The sequence below is a fragment of the Abrus precatorius genome, unplaced genomic scaffold (genome assembly GCF_003935025.1).
Source record: "Abrus precatorius isolate BTA unplaced genomic scaffold, Abrus_2018 Scaffold3, whole genome shotgun sequence".
Lineage (NCBI taxonomy): Eukaryota > Viridiplantae > Streptophyta > Magnoliopsida > Fabales > Fabaceae > Abrus > Abrus precatorius.
Window position 1 is genome coordinate 36570525 of NW_020874373.1, and position 18093 is coordinate 36588617.

The 18093-nt window shown below is 34.0% G+C and overlaps 2 protein-coding genes and 1 pseudogene across 3 annotated transcripts; 2 read left to right on the top strand and 1 right to left on the bottom strand.

Moving 5' to 3' along the window:
• The first annotated feature begins 4057 nt into the window (after positions 1–4057).
• LOC113862616 lies at positions 4058–5721 on the top strand (annotated as a pseudogene).
• Positions 5722–8187: 2466 nt separating this feature from the next.
• Positions 8188–9005, bottom strand: LOC113861397. Its single transcript, XM_027494198.1, has one exon. The coding sequence runs from the start codon at positions 8742–8744 to the stop codon at positions 8271–8273; it is 474 nt and encodes a 157-aa protein (XP_027349999.1). The 5' UTR covers positions 8745–9005; the 3' UTR covers positions 8188–8270.
• A 3265-nt stretch (positions 9006–12270) lies between these two features.
• On the top strand, positions 12271–16972 carry LOC113863817 (serine/threonine-protein kinase PBS1). Of its 2 annotated transcripts, none has more exons than XM_027497540.1 (5): positions 12271–12690; positions 12959–13158; positions 14037–14226; positions 15374–15765; positions 15862–16972. In XM_027497540.1, exons 3-5 carry the CDS (start codon positions 14106–14108, stop codon positions 16345–16347), a joined length of 999 nt encoding a protein of 332 aa, XP_027353341.1. In that variant the 5' UTR covers positions 12271–12690; positions 12959–13158; positions 14037–14105; the 3' UTR covers positions 16348–16972. The 2 variants fall into 2 exon arrangements, with proteins under 2 accessions (XP_027353341.1, XP_027353340.1); XM_027497539.1 differs by having other exon boundaries at positions 12276–12686; positions 12953–13158; positions 15862–16906.
• The last annotated feature ends 1121 nt before the right edge of the window (positions 16973–18093 follow it).

Below are 18093 nucleotides of genomic sequence, written 5' to 3' on the forward strand. Positions count from 1 at the left end.
GAAAGAAAATATTATCTTTCTTAAATAGATAATTAAATTTAATATAAATTAATAACACATAACTATTTATTATAAATACTTTTTTTTATACTATTTTATGTTGTCTCCCTTTCTTAGCTTGAATGGAGAGAAACTAAAATATGTGGCCCTGTTTTTTCTTTTTTTTATTTCTTTCCTAATTTAAAATTATCTCTTAAACCTACTTCTAATGATTATTGGCCGAAAATTTTAAAGTTTTAAAGGTACCACGTAATTTACTTATAAAATATCCTCTTAGGTTTAACGACGCCGTAGGAATCACTTAGATTAACGTACCCCTCTGGTTTCGTTTTTTCACGTAATCCCACGTTTCTCACTACACTGCAACCTACTTCCCTAGTTCCTATAGTGACTCGGGACCGTGTTGCCCTGACGATAACGTTAGTCGTATTGTTCCCAACATGTGTAATCTTTCTATTGAGAAAGATCACACATGAAATTGCTTATGCTATCTGCATTATTTGCCTGTGGTTACTGATGCTTCTGTTAATTTATTTGATTTGGAGGTCTAGCCATATCTCACCTGAGGCGCCTGTGTTAGTGCTCCAATTCTTTATTGGATGGGTTACAGTTACTGCGGTTGGAGCTTCGATTTTCTTATATGAGAAAAGTCCTTATAACGTTGATTATGTTATATGCATTGTGTACTCTTGGTCCATATTTCTTGTGTTCTTGTTTCTTGCATTTGCAGAATTTGAAAGGGCTGAGAATGAGAGGCAGTCATCACATAATCAAGCAAGGGCTGAGCATGAGAGGCAGTCATCACATAATCAAGCAAGGGCTGAGAATGAGAAGGAGTCATCACAATATCAAGCAAGGACTGAACATGAGAGGGAGTCATCACATAATCAAGGGCTGAGAATGAGAAGAAGTCATCACAATATCAAGCAACAGAGTTGGCGTTGGCACAAGTGTTGTGCTATTCTCCAAAGTCCCATATATGTGATGAAGAGAGGAAGAGAAGATGTGTTGTTGTGCCTTTGGAGAGATACTTCCCAATATATGAGACTTTGGATGAAGGGAGGATATGTTGTGCTATTCCCCAAAGTCCCACATTGTGTAGTTTGGAGAAGTGAGAAGGAGGAGACCACTATAAATATGTGGAGGTGGTGTGAGAATTCCTCACCTCAACAAACAGAGACCCTTCATTGATGTAAGGGGCATGAGTAAGTTGTGAGTCATGAGAGGATTTGCAATTGCACGTGAGAGTTTGTAGTTTTCATGTACTTAAAATTTCATGGAGTGTATGAAAGGTAAAATGTATGAGGAGAGGGTTTTCAATTTTCTTGTGAGGTGTTGAATCACGTTAAACTTTACTGGTGTGTGCTTCTGCTATTGAAGTTTTTGTGCAGATTATTGTACTTTTACCCAACAACAAGTAAGGTTGGCGTTGACATATGTAGAGCCTGAGAATAAGAGGGAAATATTACATGATCGAACAAGACGGTTAGCAAGTGTAAGGGCCGAGTATGAAAGGGAAATGCTCTTGGGAAGTGTAAGGGCTTTCCCAAGACCTCAGAATGAGAGGGAATTATCACATGATGAAAGAGCAACACTGTTAGCAAGAATAAGGGCTCATTATGAAAGGGAAATGCTGGGAAGTGTATGGCCACAGAATGAGAGGGAAATATCACATAATCAACGAGCAACACAGTTAACAAGTGTAAGGGCTCGATATGAGAGGGAAATATCACGTAACCAAAGAGCAATACAGTTAGAAAGTGTAAGGGCAACACAGTTAACAAGTGTAAGGGCTCGATATGAAAGGGAAGTATCACGTTATCAAAGAGCAACGCAGTTAGCAAGTGTAAGGGCAACACAGTTAACAAGTTTAAGGGCTCGATATGAAAGGGAAATATCACGTATTCAAAGAGCAATACAGTTAGCAAGTGTAAGAGGGGCTGGGGAATTACCCCGCGGTGAAACAACGACGCTGCAGTTTCAAAGTGTAAGGGATGAGAGGGTAACATACAGACCAACCTTGCCACCACCTACAATCTTCACAGGTGATTGCACCATTTGCATGGAACAACTTCAGAATGAAGAGTCCATTCAACCTTCTAGAGTGTGTGTTCATCAATTCCACTCCTCTTGCATCCGCACTTGGTTGGAGATGGGATACACTACTTGTCCTCTCTGCCGCAAAAATTTTATCTATTAACGTCATGTCATGACATATCAATAACACCACAAATGCAATTAATTTCATCATGTGTGCACCTCATTTCATGGAACTTGATCACATGATATATAATTTGTGATCTTACAGCTCTGTTATTTTAATCTAGTATTTTTTTTTTTAACTCTATAATTTGCTCCGATCATCTTAATCACTTTAATTATAAAACTAAATAACAAAATTCAATAACTTGTTTATATAAAAAAATTCATTTTTTTTCATGAGAATCATGTTTCCAATTTCTTTCTTTTAGACGTGTATTTTTCTTTTGTTCTAGTGTGAACCGCTCTTATATTCATATTATCTGGTGTTTTATAATAAATTGCCGAAGTAATTCTTAGGAATCGCTATTAACTTGATAATTTCATTGGAAATTTTTCATGTTCTTAGTTTAATGGGTAGACATGGTGCAACTTTGATGATAATTAATACGGTCTCAATTATGATTAATTATAGTTACGCTAACATGTATAAGGTGCAGCGTCTTCTTATTATGAAAACTATAATTATGATTAATTATAGTTTTATAATAAAATCTTGATACATGTTAACCTGGTTTTTTATCAACTATATTTATCAAAAACTAGTGTTTGTGGCATCATACTAGTTTTGACAGGAACATAGGTGTGTGAGGTTTGAGGTAACAGGTAGGTGGATCCAGAAAAGAAAGTTAAACTTGCATGCAAAATTGTTTGCATGAGAGTTTAGATTGAGAAAACACGTGGCATCTTTGTGAGCTACAAAGTTTCAACCGGGCAGGACTATTGGCGTTTGTAATTGCTGCTTCTTGAATTTGGCACAATTCCTGAAGAGTTCATTATATCTATCACCAAGCTTCGCAAAAGGTTACACCAATATTTTGTATTTTTCATATTCTCTTTTAAAAATTTCTCGTTCACTATCTGCTCCTGTTTTAGTTTCGTTCTTTTTTTCGTGCATGTTTTGACACAAAGGCTTTGTGTCAATTGGGAAAAAAAGTAATGCTGTAACAGAGCGCCAATGACGTATAAATAAGCAAACACCATTTGTTTCGTTTCCATAAGTAAATATTTATATTAGATATCTTCTCATGACATTTGCTTATAACATGAATTGAAAATAATAAAACTTCACGTATGGATTTTCTTATATTGTAAATTTGTTTGCAAAGTGATGTTATAACATAACATTCATGCTTTCTGTTTCTCTGTCACTCTCTGTGTCATTATCTATATCAATAATGGTTTTAAACAGAGTTTTACGTGTCGCAGATGGAACCAGGAATCGCCAATTCACACACCGTCGAGTCCTTGAATGTTGAAGCAGTTGAGGTCAGTTATTCTTAGTAGACGATGGCAAACATAATGAAAGGGGCTCTCTGTGTTACTGTTAAGTAGAAAAACAATTTGACAGTTTAATATTTTATCACTGATTTTTTGTTGTCGTGTCGTGCCATAAGATCAATTGAGTCACTCATACAAATACAAGCATCTTATTTGTGTGAGCTTGCACTTAAGCTTGTTAAGATTTAGTCAAATTCTACACTTGTAGCACTCAGCAAACGTAGACAACATACAATCGAAACTTGTTATTTTCTTTATCTACGACTATGATCAATAATGTGCTTGATATACCAAAAATAATAATAAGCAGGTGAGAGAAGGAAATGATAGCGACAGAAAAGAGGCAGCCATAAATGAGAAGAGTGGAGGGAGAGTGGAACACTGCAATGATCTTGCCAGGTACTAAACGAATGATCAACCATTTCCTCAACAATTATTTTTGAAATAATAATAAGTTAAAGTGTGGATTGGAACATAGATGCATGGAACAGGGTGAGATTGAATATTGTTGTGAAAAATGGATGCAGGAAATCAAGCACTAGCTACACTAGCATTCTTTGGAGTTGGAGTGAACTTGGTTCTGTTTCTGACCCGATTGTTGGATCAAGACAGTGCTGAGGCTACTAATAATGTGAGCAAGTGGACGGGAACCGTTTACATATTCTCACTCATTGGAGCCTTTCTCGGTGATTATTACTGGGTCGATATTTAACATGCTCTATATTTCAGCTCATTTTTTTTCTGGTATTCTATTCATACTGTTCTATTATTTTCTATTAAATTTGATGGCATTACACGATGCGTGTTGAAAGACATTTCAATTTCATTGAACAGGGTTTGGGGCTGTTGTCGCTGACATCTTGACGGTTTTTGCTCAAAACACATGGTTGTGGCAATGAGAAAACAAAATGCATGGAACCAATCCTCAGTGGGTGTTGGGATTTTCTACTTGTCCATATATCTAGTGGCTTTTGGATATGGAGGACACCAACCCACCTTAGCAACCTTCGGTGCGGATCAATTTGACGAGAAGAACGAAAAATATAGGAATTCAAGAGAAGCCTTTTTCAGCTATTTTAACTTTACACTCAGTGTAGGATCTCTGTTCTCCGACACAATATTAGTGTACTACGAGGATTCGGGGATGTGGACGATGGGGTTCTTGGTTTCTTTGGGATAAGCTATTATTGCCATAGTTTCATTCTCTTCAGGATGTAAGAAATATAGATACGTAAAGCCATGTGGGAATCCGGTTGTGAGGGTAGCCCGTGTTTGTGGCCACTGCTAGGAAGTGGAAGGTTCATCCTGCCAAGGAAGGCCTTCTTTTTGAGGTTGATGGTCCTGAATCTGCCATCGAAGGAAGCAGAATGATTCGGCACACCCAAGATTTTCACTAACACAAACAAATCTTTATGTCATGTCATGATTTGGATTAGAACTGAGTAAAACAGCTATATGATTTTGATTAAAACAATATCTGATATTCCTATTGTGTGTTAATTTTTGTTGATGTTGAACAGATTCATGGACAAGGCAGCAACAAAAACAGAGAAAAATTCAAATGATCTTGAGGATCATTGGCGGCTTTGCACTGTAACTCAAGTTGAGGAAGCAAAATGTGTGTTGAGAATGCTACCAGTTTGGCTATGCACTATTATTTATTCTGTTGGGTTTAGACAAATGGCTTCTCTTTTTGTTGAGCAAGGGGATGTGATGAACAAGAAGATTGGAAATTTTCACTTGCCAGCAGCCAGCATGTCAGTGTTTGATATCTGTAGTGTCCTTTTATTCACAGGAATTTATCGTCCTTTTATGCACAGGAATTTATCGCCAAATCCTTGTTCCAGTTTAGTGGCAATCCAAGGGGACTAACTGAGCTTCAAAGAATGGGAGTTGGCCTAGTTATTGGAATGTTAGCTATGCTTGCAGCTGGTGCTACCAGAGTTTGAAAGACTAAACCGGGTTAAACCTGGAGAGTTTGAAAGACAAAAACGGGTTAAACCTGGGGAGAAGGCTAGTTCTTTGACTATATTTTGGCAAGTCCCACAATATGTTCTAGTTGGTGCTTCAGAAGTTTTCATGTATGTGGGTCAATTAGAGTTCTTTAATGGGCAAGCCTCAGATGGCATAAAAAGCTTTGAGAGCTCCCTCTGCCTGGCTTCAATTTCTATTGGAAACTGAGTAGTGTGCTGGTGTACATGGTGACGGGGAATCACTGCAAGGGGAGGGAGAGCATGGTAGATTCCCAATAACTTGAATATGGGGTATATGGATAGGTTTTTCTTCCTCTTTTCAGCGCTAACTACTTTGTGATCTACTTGCTCGGTGGTACAAGAGCATCAACCTTGAAGATGGTGAGAAGGGAAGCCAAGAGGAAGATGAAATGATTGATAAAGTTTGATTGAGAGCTTTTGTTGTTTTTGAATTTTTCTTTTCTTTCTTTCTAAGCATTTGGCCTTTGGGGTGATTGCATGACCAGCACGAGACAATTGAAAAATATTGATGGGTGATTGCTTTCTTGATAACATGGCAGTTTTGGTTTGGTGTTATGCTAGTCTTTGTATCACTGAAAATGCTTTGGTGAATTTAAATGAATTTAGTAGGCATTCTTTGTTTTTATTTATTGATTCTGAATTTTGAAGCATGCCTCCTTGTGAGAAAGGATCAAATCAACACGTTTACTCGTTAGGCTTTTTGACATCCAATGTTCATGACTTGCTCTGACATTGGGACAGGAATCGTGTTAAAGGACGAGAAATGATAAACAAGCGTTTAGTACACCTCTAAACGCTTGTTTATCCTTCCTAATATGACATGTGGGATGTGGCTGTAGTTGTCAACATCTGAATTGATCTATTATGGAAGTCGATGAATATGACCGTGACACTAACTTTATTCGTCTTAATTAATTAAACTCTTTGAAACAGTCAACCGAAGATTTTGTGATACAATATCGTCACCAGTGAGTGAAGGATTCTCCTACAAAACAAAAACGTCACTCTTTTTCTGCTAAATATTGAAACTTCCAAGTTTCACAAAAATACAATATTATCATAAACCTCTTATCATCTATCGTGCCACCGCCCATTAGAGTCTTCGTCATGTCACTTTTAAATTAATCAAAACACAATTAAGTTACACAATTTCATCATCCATCCATTCGTGTTTTATTATAAATGTTGATAGAACCAATTATGTGTCCGGTTTCATCAACCTTTTTTAGTCTGCTTATTCATTTATTTTCCTTTCATAACATTTAACTTGCGTTTAAATTTAAAAACAAATTTTGTCAACTAATAAAAAATTATTAATCAACAGTCGAGTGATACATAAATCTCACTTGAATTCTTCATATGCATGCCATGACGACTAATACAGTTTATTAGTTTTATCATTTAAAATAAAAATTTACGAAAAGTCAAGAATAGAGAATCACAAAAACAATAACAATGATGTAACGAGTTAGGTCTAAATACACAGAGAGAGAGAGAGAGTTTTTAAATTAGTTATATGAACAATTTATCTAAATAATAACATTTATACAAAAAGGAGTTTTAGATAATATTTTCTACATTGAAAATAAAACTAATTGATCTAAAAAATTAATACTACACTGATTCTATTATTAACTAATATAGTAAAGTGTGCATTAACATTTTTAAATTTTCATTGCTTTTCTTTTTACATCGCTTAATATTTAAATGGCCCAAAAAGGTAGTTGTAAAATTCCTACCAGTGAAGCGTTTTTAATCCAAAGATAGAAGAAACATCGATCACTGTAGGTAGGTCGTTCAGCCCTGGCTATGGAGAAAGGATGATTTGAATGCAAAAAGAGAATTTTCAAAATTTTAAGTAAAATGGAAATCGAACGACAGACCAAAAATTTCGGGGCATTATAAGCTTCTAGTTAATATATATAACATGCAAAAACATGCTTTTCTACATAAAAAATTAAAGATTTGAGGGCAGAGTTGATTTACTTAAGCAAAACTATAGGTTATTCAATTAATTGCTGCTGAAGCAGTAAAGCTTATTCCTAACGTCATGACTCATGCATGACCATCATGCTATCCAACAGCTGGTTGATGTATCCATCAAACAACATTTTCAATCTACTTAATTTCTAATTCTAAGCTCTAGTCCAGCTCATCGTATTATAATTCAATTAGTATTTAACTGCGTCCCAATTAATATATTATTGGTTGATTAATTAAAGCCTCCACGGTAGCCCGTGACCTCATAGGCCACCCGATTCTAAAATTATTATGAATTTCTTAATTACGATGTATTAGCTATAACCTATCCTTATACGTACGCATCAAACCATATATCAAACCATGTGTGGCTTCTACTAATACACACAGTTATTCATAATTTTTTTATAAGGTCGTGCAACTGGGCAATTAATTAATAAATATTTATATTTATTAAAGATATAATTTAATAATCTATGATTATAATTCGTGGCTGATTAACACTTTGGCTTTGCATAAAACAAAATCAAGATATACTGCACTTGGAAAATAATTGGAGAAGATGTAATCCAATCCCATATGCATAGCATAGTCAGCGAAATCCGATACGCCACTAATTATTATGGTTGTGATAAGAAACAGTATGCATAAACAGAATAATATATCTATGATACATAAATTTTATTTGCAGAAAGGAAAGTATAAAGGGGGTGATTACATTATTGAGGAATATGATACGTAAGAATGAAGGAAAGTTCAAAAGGGGTTAATGGAAAGCATGGGGGGAGGGGTAAGAAGATGATAAGAAGAGGAAGAACGTTTGAGAAAAGCGCAGCCCTGAGGAGTTTGTTGGCAGTCCATTTCCATCAATACTTTGTAGAAGATGTGAACGTCACAAGGAAGGGCTAAAGGGCCTTGGCTGTTATAACCATATTCAGATTCTGCTTCTTCAAGCAACATCTTGAACAAAGGATGGTTTGCGTACTCAGTTTTGATGACGAACCTCTGCATTTGAGGTCCCACGTAGACGGAGAAGCAACCTTGGGGGGCCACACTTGCACTATCCTTTGCATTTGGCCATGATTTGCTCCTTATTGTTGTTGTTCTCAGTGTGAGCGAATCAGCAATTGCCTTGCGCCCTCGCCCTATGGACATGGACTTGCATCGCTCCCATGTTCTTGTTATGAGCCCTCCTTTTTTATTATTCTTGCTCCTCCTAGCGTCCTCCATTTTTGTTATCTCGATCTCTCTGCAACTGCAAGTATCTAATCAGAAGCCCAAACCACACACACGTACGTACACGCAACACTTGTGACTGTCTTGGATGGGAGTGTCAACCCCTGTCGTATACCAAATGGAACATCACTTTACTCCTTGGCCTCATTGTGTTGCTCATTTCTACGTTTGTAAGACCTCAGCAACAAAGGCAGAAGCAGAACAACGGAGATGGAAGAAAGATGGGCATTAGAAGACTATGCTCACACACCTAATATTTATGAAAGATGGAAGAAAGAAACTCCATCAGATGAGGGCCTCACAGGTTGTTTCTACGCCACACGTATCTAACATCCACTTGCCATCTACACCCGCTCCCACCTGTTGCCCTTTATATAACACTTTCTTTCGTCTTTCTTATATTTATTCATTATTTCCAGTGGACTAATCACAGTTTGTCAACGCTGTATTTTCTTTCCCTCAATTATTATCTTTTTCCCTACAATGACTTCAAGGGTCCAGTTTCTATGAATGAGAAAATATTTGGGTGACTTTTTCCCTTCATTTTGTCTTTTATTCAAAAAAACACAATTTTTTTTTCTCTTTCCCATATATCATACTTTCAATAACCTTTAAAGAGATCTCTCACTTCAACTATATCAACCAAACACTACTCCAATCAATCCACATACAAGAAAAGACAACTTGCTGTTCCGTCTCATGTATTCCTCTCTACTACTATCATTTTTTTATCCACACTTTAATTTTATATCTATTTCCAATAGCAACATGTTCGTAATTTTTTTACTTAATAATTTAACCACTATTGATACCCTTTTCTCAATTATTAATGTTCATATTGAATACATATCTAATTGTCATCTAAATTTATTTTATTAAATATTTTATGAGCACAATTTTAAGTCAATGACAACTGCCAATTGATTTATTATTTTTTTACGATATTACCTCCTTATATAAAGAAGAAGAAGTTTAGCTTCCTCTGCAATTATTATTAAGCCAAACTCCAATAAATTTTGCGTACACATTTTTTTTAATAATATATAGTTGGACAATAATATAAAACAACTGTAAAACATTTTTTTTCTTACAGGAAACCTAAAATGTTATTTGAGGAAAAGCAATTGTCAAAAGATTGGCCACGTGACTACCCCATATATAGTAAGTTTTTTTTTTTTTTTTTTTTTTGTTGGATTCTCCATGGCTTCCCACTATCAAGGGTTCCAAAGAGTCAAATTGAAAATTCCCTTAACTTTTAATTACATTAACAATTATCTCAACTAAAAAGAGAAGAGAAAATATGAAAACAAAATTATAAAAGAAAAGCAAGAGGGAATGATAGGGATAAAAGGCAGTGGAAGCTAATATGATATATAACCACATGCTCATTCCTAGGGAATATATATTTACTTATTTTTCTAATTGCAGTATTTCCAGTTAAAGAGGAGTTATATAAAATAAATAAAGGTGATAATAAAAAAATTGAATGCTTCGATGAGAGATTGTGACTTCTCTACTGTGGATGGGTTGGTGAGGTGGAGCAGGTGTAGCGATTAGGCAAGCACAAAATTGTGTTGAAAAATAAATCTTGATGAACGAACAAGTGTACCTATAAAAACTTAGATTTATAAAGTTAGCAGAAGTGCAAAATAAATAGTACATTTCCACAAATTTATAAACTCGCAAGAAACAAGGTGTTTCGCTTCTATTTTGGTCACTTTCGTTAAAGTAATTTTTTATGAGCTTAATGCTAAAAAGCATAATTAATTAATTAAAATTTTTAGATAAATATTAGAATAATTTTAACAAATTATTATTATTTTAATATAATGTTAACTTTTAATTTATTGTATTTAAAATATTTCTTTTATTTTTACATTTTGTTTGATGCAGTGGTTGTGGCTGATTGGTAGGGGAAAATATGTTTTGTTACTAGAGTTTAGTGGGAAATCGCATTTGAACACACAGAATGCAAAACTACTATTGCTGCATATGCAAGTCATGTTTCCATTTAATTAGTTTAACATATGGAAGTTATTGCTGCAATAATTTTTTGTATTTTGAAATATAAAACTACTAATAATTATCAAGTTTGTAATTTTGTTAAGTCATTAATAATAATTTAAATATTAATATCTAAAAAATATAAATTAAAATGAAATTATATATTTTGACATGGATAATTATAAAATAATTACGCCATGAGAAATTACACATAAAGAAATAATGTGAATATTATTTTATTATAATTTTTAAAAATATATTATCTATATGCATTTAAATTTCTATTAGTGAATTTTTGGTGCATTACACATGTATTATTAAATTAAATTAAAAACTAAAAATATATTACATGATATTTTAAATTTTATAAATATTAAAATGAGTAAATATTTTTATTATTAATAATAAATATTTATTATATTGGAAAACATACAATGGTACGTAATAGAACATGAAAACCATACTCTCATTTTATAGAGTTCTTTCAATATTTCAATATATATATATATATATTAAAAAAGGTCCTTGCAATTGCATGCATCAGGTCTGGAATCGAGTTTAGCCAATCAATCACCACATGCGTTTGCTTCCTTTGCACATGCACTCGTTTCCCTGTGAAAAAGGAATTATTGTTAATTTAGATTACAAATATACATTAAAAAAACATTTTTTCTGTATATTTACAAATGAAATGTTAATGTTCTTGAGAGTAATGTTTGTTTTGACTTACAACAAAGCCAAGATTATTATTGTTATTATTATTATTATCATTTACTTACGTGTATTTTTAAAAATATTTAATTATATTATGATAACTATTTAAAGTGTTATTTAATTAGTTGATGATATAAAAACTTTACATTAATAATTTATCATGACTAAACTTTTAGTTATTAAGACATAACTTTTTCTTATGTAACTATGGTAGTGGTTGCAATTTGATTTAACTCTTCTTACACTATATTTGGTATAGAAGAAAAAAAAGAATGAAATGAAAAGAACTACGTAAGATTATAAAATCTTGTACGATTTGCTTCAACAAAGAAAGCAAAATGAGAACACTTTGCGCAGAGAGAGACAGTTTTTGTGTTATTCCCTATTGCCTTCATGTTTCTAGACACCAAAGCAGTATTTTTATGACTAAAGAACAAAAATTATCTTTGAATTGTCATATCGCCTTCGAGGGTGGAAGAAGCAGCGTGAGGTGGAGATGCTGTTGCTGTAAAACTGGTGTTTACAACCTTAAAACAAAAAGTTATATACTGAAATATTACAAACTCTTACTCGTACTTTTAACTATTCAACTGTTGCATTTTTTTTAAAATAAAGTGAATGATGCATATACTCAATTTGGTACATCTATGACTTATTTTAATATATAATAATAGAAATGAACTCTATAATTGAATTTTTAATTCTTAAAAGATGGGCAAAAAATCATAATTAGGAGAAAAAATAAAGAAAAATGTGAAAGGAAATTAAAAATAGAAAGAATTGTAAAAAAAAGTAGAAAGAAAAACTTGCAACAAATAATGTGTGTGGAGTGTAGATGGTGATGAGGATGAGGATGAGGATGATTGGGTGTCGCTCCCACTAGTGGTGTTTGGTGAACTTGATTCTCTTAGAAGAATCTGTTTGTCGATGGCTATGCTTTTCCCTTTCCCTTTCCCTCTGTTTGTAAATAGGAATTGTAATAGTGATATATAAGCTCTCACTCTAACGCGGTCGTTTTTCTTGCAGTTGCAGTTGCAGTTGCAGGTTATATTAACTGTGAATTTCATTCACAAAACTTTTGCTTTTTTTTTTTTATTGGGGATACATAGATGGGTTGCTTTTCGTGTTTCTCGAGTTCGAGGGAGGATCACAACCTCAATCCAAGGCACCGCCAACCCAATCCACCTATACCTTCTCAAATTTCCAGATTGCCCTCTGGTTAGTATTTTCTATTCAACTCAAAGCTTATTAATCATTTTCTATCTAACTACTTTTAACATGTCAATCTGATTATCTGAATATCAATTCAAATGGATTTCTGGCTACTTACTTACATATGCTCATGCTTTATTCAAGTTATCAATCAATTAGAATACCTGTTAGCGTTAGATGAACAAGGTTCATAGTTGAATCAGAATCCAGTGAGGTTTTGGAATAGAATAGAATAGCAACTTATGGATCAACAATTCTTTCCTGTATTGAAGGAGCAGAAAAGTTACGGTCTAGAAGCAATGGAGGTTCCAAAAGGGAACTGCCTGCTCCCAAGGATGGACCTGCTGTCCAAATTGCTGCTCAAACTTTTACTTTCCGTGAACTTGCAGCTGCAACCAAAAACTTCAGGCCAGACTCCTTTGTAGGGGAAGGTGGTTTTGGAAGGGTCTACAAAGGGAGGCTCGAAAGCACTGGTCAGGTACAATCTTCTTTCCTGCATTCATGTGCTTGTGTTCTGTTTTACTTTCGAGAGGAAAGGTTTCAATCCTTTAGAGTACTCCGGAGAACAGATCCGGGGAAGAACCAAGATGCAAGAACATCGTGCTTTGTTGGAATGGTTCTTTTGCACCCTCAATAAATAAATAAATAAAAACCTTATCTCATACATTATCTTTGATTTACTTCCACAAGCCATCACTCTCCTCTTCCTAGAATCATTTGCTTTTGCCATGTTCCATAATTTTGCAATATTGTCAATGAATACAGATCCATGGTGACTGATCCGTATTGTCGTATACCCCCACGTAGTGGGATAAGGCCTGATTAGTATTGTGTTTATCATTACTTGATATAGCTGTGAAATAGGGAAACAAAGCTATGGCTTTTATGATTATTTTGACGAACTTATAATTCCCTAACTATCCTAAAAATGATGAATTGTCTGTGTTTAAATATCATATATCTATTATTGTGTGTGGCAAAGTACTTTATATTCCCAAGTTAGTATTTCACTGTTGTGGATGCCTAGGAGGATGATAAGGAAATAAAAGCTAATGTTCATACATTTAAATTCATGTTACTTCTTGATCAAATATCTTAAGACATTGACCCATCCCTAATGCTTCTGCCTCTCTCTCTCTCTCTCTCTTTCTCTCTCTCACTGTTATTTTGGGAGTTTTTTATTTTTATTGTGGCCATATTGCCATGCATATGGTTTCCTGAATAAAAGGGGTACCAGAATAAAAACTTCATATTTCAATGAGAGAAGGCAATCCTTAATCTTAAATGCTCAGATTTTGTGTGGTTGAGACCTCTAGTGACTAGTGAGTCTTAACATTTCTTCATTTACCTTTGCAGATAGTTGCTGTTAAACAGTTAGACAAAAATGGTCTTCAGGGGAATAGAGAATTCCTTGTGGAGGTTCTCATGCTCAGTCTTCTACATCACCCTAACCTTGTGAATCTCATCGGATACTGTGCAGATGGGGATCAGCGCCTCCTTGTTTATGAATTTATGCCATTGGGATCATTGGAAGATCACCTTCACTGTATGGTTGTGTTGCTCTTTATATCTAATCCTTTGATTATAATTTCTTTTAGGTTAATGTTTCTCAGATATAAAGAAACTGGGAATTCCTATTCTCTTCTATTAATATCCTGAACACCAAAACCAATATGGAAAATAAGAACAAGATGCTTTATTACTGAACTCTATTCCTCTGGATGTTAGCTTCCCAGAAAAGATAGAGGAAGAATCAAAGATACGATGATCCATGTTGTTTGAGACTCTGGTCTCTACAACTCCATAACTGACTTTTCCTCATAAATTCTTTTTACTTATAGCAGCTGTAAATCTGTAACAACCTTTCACAGTTCCATTTTTCCAAACATGCGCTTAGATTGCAGGTTGCAATTTAAGTTTCTTAACATAATTTTGAGTGTGTTGCATAGATGCTATAAAATTTTGTGCATAGGATGGCATGAACATAACATTAGATTGCAACTTCCTCAATAAAATCATCACCAGCTATAATCAGGATGTTTTCTCGTAGATTTCTTTGTGAAATATGTTCTTCTTAGTCTTTGCATGGTAGCACCAATTGATTGATAGCTGCAAACTCTCTCTTATGTGTGGGCAGTCTTTCCACCATGTATAATGCAATGAACTAGAGGTAACCATTGGGTTGAGTTTCAGGTTATGGATACAATACATATGGCCTGCCTAGAACTAAAATGGGAATGCCTAGAGCTCTGCCCAAAATTCCATAAACAGGAATTCAAATAAACAAAAATGAAGACTTCTTTTACACAACAATATATTTTAAAACACTATTTTGCAGTTTAGGTTGCCAAAAAGCGCGGTATAACAGTGAGATAAGAGATTTTGTTATTAAAAAGATTATATATATTGGATCAACTGACCTTGGTGTCAAACTTGGCAAATTTACACCTTCAATAACATTTTAGAAATATTAAATTTTATGAATTCAACAGTGAAATCTTGTGATATTATCCTGATGAATATATATTCTGAATTAAAAATGATTTAGAGATTCTTACGTACTTAATTTAATAGTAGAAATTATGTATATTTTAAACAGCATATTACACGTCAAAACTAATGCCTTCTTGAACAAAATGCAATTGTCATGATAACAACTGATGCTTTAACATTATTTATTGACTACTGTGCAGATCTTCCCCCTGATAAGGAACCACTAGATTGGAACACTAGGATGAAAATAGCTGCGGGTGCTGCAAAAGGATTAGAATACCTGCATGATAAGGCAAATCCTCCTGTCATTTATAGAGACTTCAAGTCATCTAACATATTACTTGATGAAGGATACCACCCAAAGCTTTCTGACTTTGGTCTTGCAAAACTTGGTCCTGTTGGTGACAAATCACATGTTTCTACCCGTGTCATGGGAACTTATGGTTACTGTGCTCCTGAGTATGCAATGACTGGTCAACTAACTGTGAAGTCAGATGTATATAGTTTTGGGGTGGTCTTCTTAGAGCTGATCACTGGCCGTAAAGCAATTGACAGCAGCCAGCCCCAAGGAGAACAAAACCTTGTCACATGGGTTGCCCTCTATTTTTCTTTTCATCTTAGTTTGGCATGTGTAGGCTCTTGTACATAAAAATGGAGAGGTAATAGTGATTTTATAATGTTTGTGCAGGCACGTCCATTGTTTAATGACCGCAAGAAGTTTTCAAAGTTGGCTGATCCAAATATGCAGGGACGGTTTCCCATGCGGGGTCTTTACCAGGCTCTGGCTGTGGCTTCAATGTGCATTCAAGAATCAGCTGCCACTCGTCCTTTGATTGGAGATGTGGTGACAGCCCTCTCATATCTGGCCAACCAAGCATATGACCCCAGCAATGCTGGGCATGGTCATAGAGGGTCTAGTGATGATAAAAGGAACAGAGATGATAAAGGTGGAAGAATATTGAAAAATGATGAAGCAGGAGGATCTGGACGCAGATGGGACTTGGAAGGATCCGAGAAAGATGACTCCCCACGAGAAACTGCGAGGATATTAAACAGAGATCTAGATAGAGAACGTGCTGTTGCTGAAGCCAAGATGTGGGGAGAGAACTTGAGACAAAAAAGGAAACAACAAAGTGTGCAGCAGGCCAATTTGGATGATTCTAGCACTTATTAGTTTCTTTCCCAAGCACCATATTTTACATCTTGGCTTCCTCAGTTTTCTTTCTTCTGGCTACGTTTGGTGGAAACTATTGGGAGTTCATCTTCCATTGAGCAGATGTTGAGTAATTCGTATAGCCATTTTGGCCAAAGACTGGGTTCTAACTTGTTTAGAATCTGGTTAGCTGCCATTTCTTGCAATGTCTGCAACTGGAATGAACCTAATTACAAAATCTATTCTAACAGAACCTTTTTGGGCACTGTTTTCCCTTATTTCTTTACTGTACTTTCTGCCTGAATCTCTGTAAATCGCTACACGGATAAAATGCTGCTTCCATATGTTTATGCCAATCTAAGTAGTCAGCGATTATTGTAATCAACTAACGTGTAATAATCGTAATTATAATGTAGCCTTCTACTTCGGCTAATGATGGAAATTTTTTGCGTCTTCATTCTTTAATGAAAGTTGACCAAAAAAAAATTTCTTTAGTGAAAGAGTGGGAACGATTGTCGTTTTGCTTTTGTGAATTAAGCCACTTTGACAATGTGATAGCCATGGATGTCGCTTATAATCGATCAATCATGTACTATGGTCTAAGGTATCCCATCTGTTTTGAGGTTCAATGACAGTAGCTTCTTTGGATGATCTTGCTCCTTGCCACATTACTTCCGTTTCAGATTTTATGTTCTTTTTCTTTTTTTGATTGATACTTATATCGTATTTGTTTGCTCAATAACCTAGCAATTTCTGACCTTAATACTTTACGACACTCTGGATTATTGCATATTTAAGTATGCTTTTATCTGTTTTGATTATCATTAGTATCTCAGTCTGTAAATTAATTAAAAGATTGAACTTGGTGCTCTACCTGTTTAAGGGAGTACTTGGGTAAGTACTTATTAAGTTATTGTTACATAAAAGTTTTTGTTTTAAATTTGACTGTGAAACTAATTAGAATAAGTTAAAAAAGTCGTTAAATAGTTTCAATTAAATATTATAATTATATTTGATTTAATATTTTTTTGTATAAATATTTAAAATATTTTCTCCATTAACTGAACTTCTATATGAGAATAACATACGTTAAAATTTCTTCATTGATTTTTTAAAAGGATGAATAAAATGAATTTATTTAAAAAATTATAAATATTTTGAGACATGGATCTTTGAAAGGAATTTGCATCGTTATCATTTCCATTTATATAGTATATTATGGTATTCTAGGTTTGGTAATATGTAATACCAGCTAATTTCTGTAATATATGCATATACATCTACACCATATCTTTGACCCTCCTATCTCTTATTCTTCTTTTTATTTTTTATTTCATTTAAATTTAAGGTTTATTTCATTTAAATTTAAGAATACTTGTTAAAATTATAATATAGTTAATTATTTATAATTTTTTCTAACAATTTAAGGTTATAATATAAATTGGTCATTGATACATAGGGAGATTTAATTTGAAGTGGTGATGTATTAGTTGTTGATTAGCTTAGTATACACAAGAAGCTCTCAAGCTTTTGAGAGAGTTAGTCAATTTAGTTATTTTTTTTATGACTGCTTTGTCAAGAGAATTAAAAAGCGTATTATAACAACTTTTATTTAATTTTGTTAACTCTAATTTTAAGTATTAAAAAATATTACAATTTTGTTAAGAAAAAAAGGATATTTATTATATTTTTATATTTATAATATAATGAATACTTATTTTTCTGATAAAATATTACAAATATTAAATGCTTAAAGTTAATCTAAAT